Source organism: Hippoglossus hippoglossus, chromosome 9 (genome assembly GCF_009819705.1).
Source record: "Hippoglossus hippoglossus isolate fHipHip1 chromosome 9, fHipHip1.pri, whole genome shotgun sequence".
In the NCBI taxonomy this organism is placed as follows: Eukaryota; Metazoa; Chordata; class Actinopteri; order Pleuronectiformes; family Pleuronectidae; genus Hippoglossus; species Hippoglossus hippoglossus.
In genome coordinates this window covers 28,537,693-28,552,676 of record NC_047159.1, presented here as the reverse complement: position 1 = coordinate 28,552,676, position 14,984 = coordinate 28,537,693, and the positions used below count along the sequence as shown (strand labels likewise).

Sequence of the window (14,984 nt, the reverse complement as noted above, 5' to 3'; positions counted from 1 at the left end):
TAAAGTGCTTTCAACTTAAACTAAATTAATGAAATGTTTTTTATATAAATACTTAAATGATTGGATAATGCTTCTGTAAATACTTATTACTAACACACTATTACTTAAATAAACATCCACATGATGTACAATTAACAAATACGGATTTTTATTGATTAAAATTTGTATTTCTTTCTTCTTAATTCTGAAAAGTTTTTCACCATACACTACTTCCTTTCACAGGTTAAATATGATTTTTGTGAAGATGGATTGATGGATAGATTCCTTCAAACTTGTTTATTTTGAAGGTAACGACCGGAAGTAGCTCTAGGTGTCGATCTGAGTTGAACCTGACTGCGGTCGGTGAAGTGAGAGCAGTGGATGTCGTAATGCTGGAATGTAAAATAGTCGTTGCTCCGACTTCGCAGTTAACATTTAGTTACTTAACTTCATTTTAGTCTGCGCGTCGCTGGAAACTTTACCGCACCGTGGAACATAACGTTTATTGCTTTAAAGTTACAGGTAAGAGGAATTAGACTCATTCAATGAAAACCAAAGGATCGCTAATGTTAAGGTCCATTCTACTTCATATTGGAATCCACAAGTTGTTTGTGTAACAAACTGTATAGTTCAGGTTTTGTTTTTGTGTGTTTTTATAAATATGCAGCAACAGCCAGTAGGGATGATACCACCTGAAAACAAATGTGAGATCTACACACGGAGATACAGAGCGGTGATACTGTTGGATTATTCAACATGATCACTTTAGTATTCAATGCGAAACAGTTTCGAATATGATTGGTGCCACGTTTCACACTTAGAAAACCTTGATATTTGTTTTGCTTTACAGTTTGCTTGGGAAAATGTATTTAGTCAAATGAATAGGCTACATATCTTTTACTCATGAATTGAAGCAGGTGGCTTAAAGTAGACATGTTTAAGGATTCACAAGCCAAATGAATGAGAAAGACTGGCATAACACAATGCGTAGTAGGCTACATAACACTCTTACTGAGTGGTAAATGGTCTGTATTTATATAGCACTTATCTAGTCTTCATGACCACTCAAAGCACTTTACAGTACAGTGTTTGCCATTCTCCCATTCACACAACTTTATACTGTGCATCTCTCTGTCATACACGCATCACACACTCGCACAGACATCAGGGGCAATTTGGGACTCAGTATCTTGCCCAAGGTCACATAGGCACGCGGAATGGGGGAGACTGGGATCGAACCGCCGACCCCCTGGATAGTGACTAACCAGATTATGTACTCAATTTTAAGTACATGATAGAGTCTATCAGATTGACACACAGTCAGAAAGCTGAGCCTCATAATTTTACACTTAGTAAAAGTTTTCACAAATATTTTCAAGTATACCACATTTATCATTAACATGATGAAACAACCGAGACGATGAGGCTGCCGCATGAGGATTCACACACAATGAGTGGGCAGGAAACATAGTGGTACAATATCATTACATCTATGAGCAATTTCTGTATTTGCAAACCACCCACGTATTTTAACAAAATGTTCATCTTTTGCAACATGATAGTAAAAATCCTTCAGCTCTGGTAAACGTAACACAAAAATCGTGGCCCAGTTATTAGCAGCAACCTTGACCATGGCAATCATTTTTAGGTCTTGTAGTAGGTACTGAGTACATTTACCCATAAGATACCGCGTACAGATAAAGTAACCAAAATTAAATGTTAAATGCAGAACTAGCTTGGTTCCCACTTTTTAAATATTTGGAATAATTTCAGTACTCAGCAATGAGATTTTTCCAAATGTGAACTGGAAGCTAAAAATGGAAAGGATGGTTTGATTTGTGTGTGCTGTGAGCAATTTTGATATTTCCACATGCAAAGGATGCTTAAAATATAACAAAAAGAGACAAATCATGTAATTAATACAAATAACACTGTTTTACAGATAGTCCTGGGTGGGCTTTATAAGTCATATCATGGGTTAGGTTTAAATATGTTTTTGTGTGTTTTGAATCAACCCCTGATATTTGAACAAATATATATATATAGTTTTGCAGGTTTAGCAAATCCAGGTTAGGTTTGACCTGGTTCAAATGGAGGTCAGTAAGGCCTTCAACCTGGAGGATGACATGGTGGATGGAGACCTGGGTGATGGATTGGGTGTCAGAGCATCATCCAGCTCCACAAGTAAGAAGAACCAAAGTTTTGCTGCTCTCTCAGAAACCCTGCTGCCCCAAGCAGAGCTGCTCCGGCGCAGTAGCCAGGCAGGAGAGACAGCTTGGATTGCTGGAATGAAGACTGCAAAGACACATCAGGGATCTGACTGGAGGGTGCCACACTGTGGTAAGAATGACATATGTGTGTGTGTATATGTGTGTCTGTTTGTGTGCTGAAGAGATACACCCACAAGCAGAGCAGGAACTGCCCAGTGCAAGTGCCAGTGGACATCACAATGGCAGACAGTGGGTTTCAGGAATGAAAAGCTGGACCAAATAGGCTCTGGTTGAGAAAGCTAACAGTGCACCATGATTGGCTTGCAGCACAAATGTGTGAGCTGCTAAGCTGCTCCTCTCAGGCCTATAGCAGCTAAGTTGAGGAGACACGTCACCCATGAGTCGATTCATGAGCAAAGCTCACAGGGGCATTAGAAACAATACCAGAGGGTCAAAGTTACTGGCCGACGGAGCAATCACCAAGACGAGCCATATCACCACACAAGGCTAACATATAATTGATAGCTTTAATCAAGAACTCAATGAAGAAAACATCAGTGGTAACCATGTCACCAAGTCACTCTCATGTGGCGCATATAACAAGGTGATGCACTGTCCCTGCTGCTGTTTTGCATAGGCCTGATCATTACAGAGTGGATATGGACACAGATTCCGAAGGGGAGTAACCATCAGCTGCACTTGCTATACATAGATGACATCAAGGTGTTCGCCAGGAGTGAACCAGACATTAACTCATGGATCCACCTCCCCAGGATATACAGCAAGGACATTGGAATGTCATTCAGACTGGATAAGTGTGGTCCAGTTCCCTGAGACTCTACGAGCAAAGAAAAAGAGAGGGAGAGTAAATATTGGACCTATTTTTCACAAGCCTCATATCTTCCCAACATTATTACAGCAAAAAAGAATTACACTGACAAATCAGGAGAAACTTTGTTTTGTTGGATGTATGTCTCTGTGTCTGTTCCAGCAACACAATCTAATGAGATCTGGCATGAGATCTCTTTGTTGGTTCTGGTCTGGTTATGCTGGAGCACAGTACACCACTGGATCAGTTTTAAATCAAAATCTTCGTGATAGAGCAGCTTAGCTGTTGCTCACAGTGGTTCAATTCATTTGAACTTTTGGTGCAGTGGTGGGCACTCCAGTGCGGGACCATCACAACAGACAACATGTACGATAACGGAGGTGGCATATGCTGATTTTCCAATCAAGTGAGCAACTTAGTTTATTCCTACAGCACATTTAACCACAAAGTCAATTGATAAATCCATAAGCGTTTTTGAAGCCGTCACTTAGCAAATGTGTCATTGCTCTAAATATGTAAAGCTCTAGGTCTAGGTGATTCTTACAAACACAAAGCTACAAAAACACACACACACACACACACACACACACACACACACACACACACACACACACACACACACACACACACACACACTCTCTGCTAGAAGGCATTTTCTGAGTATATTTTCTGTAAATCAATAGGCTCCCTTGATGACATGTCCAAAGCTGAGCTGACAGACAGACTACATGAAGCAAGTGAGGTAGGAAAAGGGAAGAAAAACAGGAAAAACTACAGTTATCTTTGTCCACTTGACTCCATGACACCAAACTGTAACTGATGGTCCTGCTGTGTTGACAGGTGATAGATGTCTTGTGCTGTGAGCTGGAGGTGGCACATCGTTACCTGGAAGGCAAATATCAAGCTCTCAAGATATTACAGGGAAAGGTAAAACAGCACATACTCAAGTACTTCATCTTATTACACCTCACTGTTCTGTAATTTAGAAGAAAGAGCACCAGTACATAGATATCCATCATAAATGCTGCTTAGCAGGCCTCATTTTCTCATGTTGTTCCAGAGATCTTTTGTTCTGCTGGATTTTTTGACCATGTTATTTTACCACAGGTAATCTCCCTCAAACTGAACCTGTTCTTGTGTTTTATGCTGTCACCTGTTAAAGGACAAAAAGACAAAATGCAAAAATAAAAATACTGCTAATATAATAACACTTGTGAGTAAAAGATTGTGATGTAAGTAGTTGCAAAATCTTTGAAAATAAGGTCTTTGTTTTAATAACAGGACCCCTTCCCATTTGTGGTCTTAAGTAATCCTGACCTAAATTATTTAGAAAAAAGCAATTACTTAAATAATAAATAATTATTAAAAGACCAAAACCAGCAGTGTGTCTCTCACTACTCTCTGTCCCCTCTATCCTTTCTGAAGCGTCCCCAAACCCACCGGTTTCTACTGAAGATGTAATTTATTTTGATCAGACAGGGAATTTTTTTAAACAGCTGGTCACTGTAACAAATGTTCCTGGAGCATTACATTACATTACATATCATACAGCTGATGCTTTTATCCAAAGCGACTTACAATAAGTGCATGAGGGTACAAACCCAGAACAGCAAGAATCATGTAAGTACAATTAGTCTTCAAAAAAGCCAAACTATAAGTGTTACTTGTAAGTGCAACATAAGAGCAACTAAACTTAATTTGTATTTATATTTAATAATTCTTTTTTAAATACACCAGAATTGACGATGCTTATTAGACCTCATCTTCTTAAAGGCATAGTCGGAAGAGATGTGTCTTTAGCTTGCAGCAGAAGATGTGTAGACTTTCTGCTGTCCTGATGTCAATGGGGAGCACATGATTTTGTTGAGTGGCTAGCTGTCCCTCGCAGTGAAGGAGCCGCAATCCGATTGGCCGATGCAGAGCGGAGTGGACTGGCTTGGGTGTAAGGTTTAACCATGTCCTGGATGTAGACTGGGCCCGATTCGTTCACAGCAAATAAATGCCTGTAGAGTCTTTATTTTATTAAGCCAATGGGTAAAAATGACTCTTCTTCACACAGGCCATTCTTGACAAAGCCACAAGTCACACTAAAAGTCTACTGCAGAAAAGTGATGAGCGGGCCAAGGCTCTGGAGAAGGTAACTGCTTTCCTGTTGCTCACAAAAGTGCATGCTCCTCAAACAAGGGCTTGGTCTGTTTGCTTAAACATTCTACAGCCGGTTTCAGCTCAACACTCAGGAACCAGCTGATCTTTGCCTGTTTATCATAGACAAACTGTGGGGCGCTGAGAAGTGGTGCCATAAAGAGAGATCTCTGTTCCTCTGTCTGACACATTCTGACTGATTGAATGTGAAATTTGGTAGTCAGATGGATCAAATTTCCTTGTTGAAGAATGGACCCTTTTCAACTCCTCTAATCAGATTCTCTCCTTTAATTGTTTTCAATGCTAAATTATAAGGGTTTTATGTAATATGTACTACCAGCAGAGGGCAGAGGGCAGTGTGTGTGTGTGTGTGTGTGTATGCATTTGGGGTGAGGGCTGTTTAATACCAGGTTTTGTTACCCAAGTAATTCTACTTATTCATTCAATTCCTGGCATTCTTTTACCACATTTTGATGGTGTAACTTCAGGTTTTCATGCTTGCAAGTTGTGGAAACTGTTGGGTTTCTTTACAAATTTGTAAGGATTCGACCTTACTATGTTAATTGCCTTGAGATAATTTATATTGTGTGTTAGTGCTATACAATACAATTTAATTGAATTGATTACTAATATTTTACTTAGATTTTGCTCAGGAATATTTTTGTCTCTTTCAACCCTCTCAGTTGTCTCTCTCACACAGTACCATGTTCTCCATTTAGATAACATCACAATTTTACTAATAGAAAACTAATAGTGTAACAGTGTGCTCCTTGGTGCAGAAGATCAAGTTTCTGTCTTGTGTTGCTTGGAACAGCATCTGCATAACCAATAAGTCCTTAGGGCCCTTCAATACTAATTTGCTCTCACCATGGATTAGTTCAAGTCTAGAACTGAGTCCAATGCCTTGCTGTTTGTACATGGCACCAGCTATATTTGATGTTCTGATAAAAACCTGGACTTTTGTCAAATGGGACTTCAAATTTGCAAATAACTCTTAATTAACCAAAACTGCAGAAGTGCGTTTTCTTTCAGCGAACGATTATGAGTGTTATCACACAGTTTGACGTTTAGAGGACAATGACAGATGGTGTAAAAGGCCATAAAATGTTGTCATAAATAGTCGTGGGACATTACATTAAAGGGATAGTTCATTGAAAAATTTTAATTCACTCATTATCTACTCAGCAGTATGCAGATGGAGGTGTGGGTGAAGTTTTTGAGTCCACAAGAAACTTCTGGAGTCTTAGGGGTAAACAGTGTTGCAGCCAAAGGGACTACTTCTTCAGACGTAATAAAACAACAGAAAGAAACACAACATGCCTCCATACTGCTCGTGCGATGCCCAGATATTCATATTTGACTAGAAACGGCATCATGTATACCATGACATAGCGATGCGAACGCACACCCGCTCAATTGGATTTGGCTGCAATGCTGTTTACCCCTGAGACACCAAAAGTGTTTTGTGGACACTTCACCCACCCCTCCATCGGCATAGTGGTGAGGAGATATCTATCTATCTATCTATCTATCTATCTATCTATCTATCTATCTATCTAAAAGTAACTAAAATATACCAATCGTGATCTCCTACAGGAGGTTAACAGTCTGCAGTGGGAGCTCAGCTTCAGCCAGGTCCAAATGAAGAAGTTTGAACAATCCTGGGAGCAGAAATACAATGGGTTTGACTTTCTTATCACACTCTCATGTCTGTGTTTGGTATTTTCACTGTTTGCATTGTAACATTATTGTTGTTGTTGTCCTAATCAGAATTTTGAGTGAGAACAAGGCTCTGACTGACAACCTGCAGGAAAGAGAGAATGAGATCCAGGAGCTCCGAGCAGCAAATTCTGGTAAATGCTGAATAATGTAGAATGATTTTGAGGTGACCCATACATGTCTGCAGAGATCATTTCCATTTGTGTAGTGAAGTGGATCTGTCTGGAGAGTCAAGTTACTACATATAATGCAGCTCCTAACTCCAACTCAAAAACACATTTCCATACTTACACATACATCTCGTGGTCCCAGCACATGGCATTTATTATGTTATCATCATGAACATTATGTGTTTGTGTTTACAGTTCTAAGTCGGCAGAGCATGGAGCTTCTGTCGATGTTGAATGTGAGGGAGCAGAGAACTTATCAAGAAACCAAACCTCAGTACAGCTTAGAGAGAGACGCAAGTGTTTTGGAGGTGAGAGAGCACCAATCAACATTGCACACACACACACACACACACACACACACACACACACAGATATGATATTTATAGTCAAATATCAGTAACAAGGCTCCACATTCAGGTCAGTTACTTCACACACTGTGTAATGTCCAAACCACTAAGCACATTTTGTTGGTAATAACACAGGTGTCACATCAAGCTTATGAAGCTTATGGTCTCGGCTCACAAAACAGCCTTGCATGACTCGCAGTTGACATTCCAGTAAAACCAGAATGGAGGAGCAGAACCGTAGTCTTGGTTTTCTCTCACTTTTTTTCTTTTTCTAGCTGGCAGTCTTGGGGGCCTGCCGGTGTCTTGGAGTTGTGGAAGCTTGTCCGTGCAGTCGCACTGCTGCTATCAGCAGGAAGCAACTAATTCAGCTGCAACAGGAGGTATATAACTTCTAAAGTATTCATTAAAACTTCAACCAAAACACAATGGTAACCAGGACAAAAAGCAGTGACCGTGACACCCTACTAATGTAGCAAGGATTGGTATTTGTCAATTAACAAATGTCAAAAGAATAAGTAATGAATGGCTCACATACTGTATAAGTGAAGCTAAAAATAACATCAGGGTCTCCAAGGCTAAAATAACAAATTTCAGTACACTAAAAGTCAGTCAACCTATCAAGCTAAATACAAATAAACATGATCTGTGCAACAAAACATGAACTCATCAACAAAGGCTTAGCAGCAGCAACTTCCCTCAGGCAGAGATCAGCTGATGGTGATCAGGTTTAATTTCACCTGATGGTGTCCAGGTATTTAAGGAGGGAATGAGGGCGTGTGAAACCTGAAACACTGTCACAGTTCCTTGTAGCAGAACAAATAGGAAACACATTGCAGATAACACAGGTGTAATAAAAGAGTTCTGTCATTACAAGGTTTCAATGCTACTTCCTGACAACCAGTGCTGAAACAAATGTAACATTTTTCAATGTGGGCAGTGGTCGTGAATGACTGCAGAGCAAATATGGCATCATAGCTCAAATTCTAAAGGAGAATTCAAAAGATAGTCTGATAGATATTCTATAAGAGCCAATTCTTTTATTGTGACCCCTGACCTTCAGACCAGCATGTTTTATCTTCAAAGCTCTCAAACCGCTGTCTGGGGGCAGATTTGACCAATTTTTTAAATAATTTATCTTTCTAAATTTAAAAGAAGGGTTGTTAGAATTAGAAACTGTGTGTGTGTGTGTGTGTGTGTGTGTGTGTGCGCACGCATGCTTGTGTTCTCCAGCTTGATACTCAACGTTCAAGGAGAGAGGAGGCATTGATGGTTGCAGATGCTTTTCGCATCGCCTTCGAACAGCAGCTGAGGAAACGGAGTGACTGTTTCCTGCTTATGGCTGAGACAAACATCCTGAAATCCCAACACTTAAAAGCTGCAGGCAAGTCTGCCAAGTGCAGCGCATTGCATGGGTTAAAACTGGACAGTGAACTGTGGAAATTAATCAATATGATGCACATATTATGGTATAGAATGGTATAGCATGGTTTACAGTATGTTTAGGTTTGGCATGGCACATGGTAAAACTTGAAACTATTTAAGAGTTAGAAGAAAAAGATAGGTACAAAAGTGCAATTCAATCACAGACATAATACATGATACTTTGAACTCTATCCATTCATTATCAATACCCATAAACTATATTTAAAAATGGGCAACATGTTTGCACTTCCTCCCACTTTCCAGAAATGTAGTTAAAGGTTCATAGTGTAAGATTAAGGTGAAAGGGATCTATGGGCAGAAAGTGAATATAAAATAATGCTAGTGATGTTTTCACTAGTAAGTAATCATCTAAATTGTACGAATTGCTGTTTTGTTTATCCTAGAATGATCCTTTTATATTTAAATACTTTATATTTACATCGGGAGTGGGTCCTCTCTATGGAGGCCGCCATGTTTTTTACAGTAGTACAAACTGGACAAACTAAACACCTTTGAGTTTTTATAACAACTGAAGGCTACCACAGGTTCTCTTTCATGTTTGGAAGGGGAGGGTGAGGTGAGGGGCATTCAGCAGCAACATGAAACTTCACCACTAGATGTCACTAAATCCTACACACTGAACCTATAAAATACAATGTATTTTCGCTGCCATCTTACACATTTGGAGCCCGAGTCTGTGCAGTAGCAATCAAGGAATGGCGCTGCCGTGGCAAGTTCCTGTCAATGCACGCTCTCAAGCAATCATGAGTCAATCATGAGTCAACAACCTTTAAAGTTGTTGTTAAAAACAATTTTTGAATTCATTTGAATTTTTATCCAGCCCTCAAATAGAAGTAGGTCTCTAAAATGAGCAAAGATGAACTAGATAGGGATAGAGATTATACATATTCTCTGTCAATCCCATTTTTATTTTTACAATGTCTCTGTTTTCCCCATTAAGCCATATATAATTGTTGATTTGAGTACCACATATTTTCTATTTATTGTAACCATTTATTTCCTCCCAGGTGTTAACAGTAGTCCTTTAATCAGTGTAAGCCAGAGGTTGAGAGGACTGCTACCTTCCAGTTTGGAGTTGAAGACACCCGATGGTCTTTTAGAGACTCTCTACAGACTGCTGGAATTGGTTAGTATCTCCTTTGGAATCTATAGGCCTGTTATCTACAGATCACAGCACAAAGACTGGTAATTTACTACTTTTAAGTAACTAGTTCCTAAAACATTTCAAACAAGCTGTTTCTGCCTTTTCTGAATGTCTCCACATTAAGGCAGGTATACAAAATAGTCATCACATCACAGAGAGGGGTAGGCTTGTCAACAGACGGCTAGGTAAAGAGGACAACTTCCTCTGCATCTGCATCTGCTTCACCTTCATCTGTTAGTCTTGGCAAAGTGACCGCAAAGTTTCACTCTGCAATGATATATGTTTTTATTCCCTTGCCATTATCATTTGTACAAATGGGAATAATGGTGCACATTGTCACACAGCCCTTTATTACAGAAATAATGACAGTAGTGACAGAATGAAAATAGAGAAGTGGAGAGAGAAGTTCAGACCATACTTACCGCCACACTGTACACTGGACCAATATGGGTCTGTTTCATGCATTGGAAATAATCAGTTACTGTTAAACAACCTGACAAGCACCTAATTTGTATCAGAATTACATCTGCTTGGTTATAGGTGTCAATTAACTGTACAGACACTGTTTTATCAACAGTTACTTATTCAATTGTGAAAGAAGGGCATATTAAAGAAAACACAGACAAACACACATACACACACACTGGAATATACAATATCAATCTCGAGGATGCATAAGAAACATGATAGTACTACTAGAATATCTAAAGAAATAACGTCTCTGAGTAATTATTATCTTTAAGAGCAGGTGAGCTTGCACCTTGCTTGGTTGCCATTGTACTGCTGGATTTGTCAGGCAGTAATAAAGGAAATGTAGCTTGTAGGTGCTTTTGCATAATACTTTAATACATAATACTGTATATTGATAGTGTGACTTAAAATAATGTTGAAATACTACACCACCACTTCACATCATGTTTTTGTTGTTCAAAAAGGCTTTCCATCTCATCTCATTTTAACCAACATGCCCATTGGTGCTTACTGCTTAGAATGACACAAGTGCATTTGCTATTAAAACAATGTGGGCACTGGGTGGGGAAATGACAACTGCTTCATCTGAAACTAGCAAATACACTTGCATGGTGTGAAAGAACAGGAAACACAGGGTATGAGGGAAAAGCACATTGACATGACATTAATGTAACTTTTCTGTTGTTACTAAAAAGTAAATTAGAAAAGTACTCAGCCTCCTCTGGTACTTTTTGCTGGTAGACAAATGAATCGTGAAACTACAAAATATACATGGTAAAACATTAATCTTGATCAATGAAGATAATACTGCTGCTACACTGCTGGAAAAATTTACTAAAGGATTGAACTCAGGCACTGCTTGTTATCTCAGCACTCATTTGTTTCTGTGCTCATCTGTAAGTGAACCGACTGTAAAGCATCCTGAATTCATTAATGTTTCTGTATCTGTTCATGACCTAAAACCAACAAACTAAAAACAACGAACCTACTTCAGACTTACTTTCTGGTCTAAACCCTCGTACACTCACCATTGCTGTTCTGCAGTAAAGTTTGTTTGTGGAATAATCTAATGCTCTTAAATGGTCTTCCTGTGAGAGGTCACTGAAAATTAGATTATCGATTATCTATATTATTTCCTCAGAGAGAAGCATTTTTCTCCTTAATAACTGGTGGTTGTTTACTCCTCTAGCTGAATGACAAGGATGAGGCCTTGGCTCACCAGAGGAAGGTGAGCATCATGTTAGCCCACAGTGCCGAGGAACTGCAGAGACAGTTGCAACTGGATTCACATTGCCTGCCATCAGATCCATCAGAGTCCTGCATCCTGTCAAAGCAACCACAAGATACATCAGGGAATCATAACCGGTCTCAACAAGCAGCTGATTTATCAGAGTCAAACGTCCAAGAAAAGCTAGAGCTGCCAGTTTCCCAGCTTCAGCCAGGAAAACCACAAGGTCTGTCCAAGTCTGTGACTGTTCCACAGGAGCTGTCAGCCCCATTACAGACCAACATCCCGCCCCTGTCTAACCACAAGAGCAATGATTCTGAAATGAAACGTCCAGACCAACCAGAGTCCTGATCCACTCACAGGATCCACCAGATGTCTTGCCTCAGCCACAGATACAGCAGTTAGGTTTGAAAAAAGAACCAAGGAAGATGTGGATGTAGCCTGTGGGGCTGCATCTGAAGGACTGGGATTGAAGCCTATGATTTTCCCTGATTGCTAACTGATGTCCTCGAAAAACACTCAAATGTGGTACTCTGGGATTATAGAGTTGAGATGGGACAACAAAAGTGGCAAACAAAAAACGTTTGTGAGAACTTGTTAAACTAGCGATTACTTATGTAAAATTAAGCATTGTCCTGAATCAGTTTGAAAATCAGAAGTGAAGACCAGTGAGTTTGTCTGGTCATGTGTGACAGGTTCCTCCTTCTGTGTGAAGGAGATAAATGTCTACCTGATCCATGCAATTGCTGGTAATGCCTTACTGGACAATGTGAGAGAAATTAACATTTCTGTTTTGTGTTTGACTCTTTGACAAACAGTTTGAAAAAAAACTTGATGTGCATGTTTATAAGGAAACAGGGTAATAGTGTGATTATGTTCAAAGAGGAATTAGTAAATGGATGGGTTTATAAAATGTTTCACTAGATGGATTTGTTTTTACTAACCTAACAACCTCCAACCTTTTCAGCCTTGTAATTTACACGTTCAATGTGGTTTCTCATTATCAATAACTTAGTCCTTCAGTCTAACATTTCCTCTTCTGTAAAATACAGAAGTATTGGAGTTTAAATTAAACACTCTGCATGCCCTCTGTAATTATTAATGAACACTTTTGTGATGAGAGTAGTGCAGGTCCATGTCATATATTTTGAAATGTAACATCTAACTTTGCTGTTGTAATCAAAAAAAGTAATTGTACAATGGTTAGCATGATGTGAATCCTTCTATTTAAAATTTGGACTGCAGACTGATAAAATGTCACCATACTGTCACCATGAAATTTGTTCCATTTTTATCATTTCATGAAATTTGTGAATATCAACCTTGTCCATTAATGCCTTCATACTTAACCAAATTCAACTGACGAGACTGGAAGCAGCTCTGGCCTAATTACAATTTCAGTCAGAACAATTTTTTCTTGACTTACACCCTCATGTGTCAAATTTTTATTTTGGTCCAATAGTGGTAAAGGTTAAAAGTTAGAACATTTTGGTTAAAATATAATCATAATTATCTTTGTCAAAACACTAAGAAGCATGTCTGAGCCAACAGAATAATTTAAGTGTGGGAGAATGATGATGTGAATGTAGCTTACCTACAGCTTGTTTGTTATAATGGACTGTGTATCTATGTATGTGTACCTCAGACAATTTTTGTAGGTGAGATGCTGTTGTTCTGAACATTTGGTGGTGAGTTCTTATAGTGAAATGATCAAACCTAATTGCATTTGTGAATCATGTGAAGCCAAAGTAGTTCTTTGCGTTACATGTTGGCATAAAGGTCATGGTTGTGGCTTTAATATGGCTGAAACTGGATCAAAATATTCAGGTGATACATGCTGTTGGAAGTTAATAAAATAAGTGTAATGTGTAATTGGTACTAAATATACAACTCTTATGGGGTACTTGTGTCACAGTGTGGTTGATGAAATGAAGAATTTGTGTTGTTGCATTCATTAAGTAATGGCTGCAGCTGCAGCGGTCACCTAATTCATTTGACTGGGTTGCTTGATGAGATGGCAAAGTAAACAAATAAATAATGAATAATAATAATGAACCTAAAAGTCTAAAACACATCAAAGTGCACATAACTATACACTTGTTTTGAAAGAGGTTTTTCTAAGAGCCCAATAGATTGTGAACCACTGGTTTAATCTTTAACAATGTGTTGTTTTTTTATAGATTTGTATTAGGGTTAGGGTTATGTAGCTGTATCTGTTTGTTCAATATAGTTGAGAAAGTAATACACAAGTAAAGTACAGCACTAAATGTACATTTTCACCACTGAAATGATATTACGAGGAGCTCAACAATAAAGAAACCTAATTCACTTGGTTTAGAACTACATTTCTTTACAAAATTAACTAGAATTGCACTCAGCACATACCACTGCCATGGCTTAATAGTCCATTTAAATTAAATTAAGATGTACAAAAATTGCACACACTGTTAAAAAACAGTTTTTATTAAATCAAACCAATTGCATATATTTCTTACAATTGCAAATAATAATAGCAATAATGTATATCCCTAATGCATGGGTCATGGGTCCAAGTTTTAAGTCAAAATGCAACTAGATACTTGGACACATGAAAGAAGCATAGTATGAGTAAAAATTGGACAAAATAATCTGACAAATGCTCGGAATGAAAGGGCTAATTTGCATAATCAGGGTGAAGTTTATTGTCATTCACCAGAGAATGGCCTGTTGGTCAGGTTGAATGACAGCATGCTTTACAAGAAGTGATCAGCTGAGGGCAGTGTTTGTCTATATGTGGTTACTGTCACATACACGGTATGGTGAACACACACATTATCATAATAAACAACCAATGTGAAGCATTATTCCAGACATTATAGATGTTAGGAAACAGTGTGTTTGTCTATAGTTGGTTGTAATCATATCATAAAGGTATCTTATGTTTAAATGTTGGCAAATCCTTTACCTCTATTTTTTTCTACAGTCAATAAATAAAACAATAAAATCATCCATACACTACAGCCTCAGACATGGCTATTATACCTTAAGAGTCACTGAGTATTGGTTTTTGGCCTGCTGCTGCGATGGCATTGTGAGGACCCTAATTTGGTTCTGGAATTTAATGAGGACACACCTGAATGTTGAGTTGATTATATCTGCTTTCACTGTAGTCAACCCTGTGTTCTTGCTCAGAAGCAATAGTCAAAAATTATAAACAACTGTTTTATTATTATTATTAGGGCCCGAGCACCTCCGGTGGGAGGCCCTATTGAAATTGAAAAGATTATTATTATTATTAGGGCCCGAGCACCTCCGGTGGGAGG

At 38.6% G+C, this 14,984-nt stretch overlaps 1 protein-coding gene across 2 annotated transcripts; it reads left to right on the top strand.

The window, feature by feature from the left end:
- The first annotated feature begins 343 nt into the window (after nucleotides 1-343).
- Nucleotides 344-13,583, top strand: ccdc125 (coiled-coil domain containing 125). Of its 2 annotated transcripts, none has more exons than XM_034595791.1 (12): nucleotides 344-501; nucleotides 2,197-2,319; nucleotides 3,702-3,760; nucleotides 3,859-3,945; nucleotides 5,078-5,155; nucleotides 6,757-6,842; nucleotides 6,931-7,013; nucleotides 7,245-7,357; nucleotides 7,672-7,776; nucleotides 8,627-8,777; nucleotides 9,847-9,965; nucleotides 11,644-13,583. In XM_034595791.1, the coding sequence occupies exons 2-12, from the start codon at nucleotides 2,268-2,270 to the stop codon at nucleotides 12,031-12,033; spliced, it is 1,323 nt and encodes a 440-aa protein (XP_034451682.1). In that variant the 5' UTR covers nucleotides 344-501; nucleotides 2,197-2,267; the 3' UTR covers nucleotides 12,034-13,583. The 2 variants fall into 2 exon arrangements, with proteins under 2 accessions (XP_034451682.1, XP_034451681.1); XM_034595790.1 differs by having other exon boundaries at nucleotides 2,026-2,319.
- The last annotated feature ends 1,401 nt before the right edge of the window (nucleotides 13,584-14,984 follow it).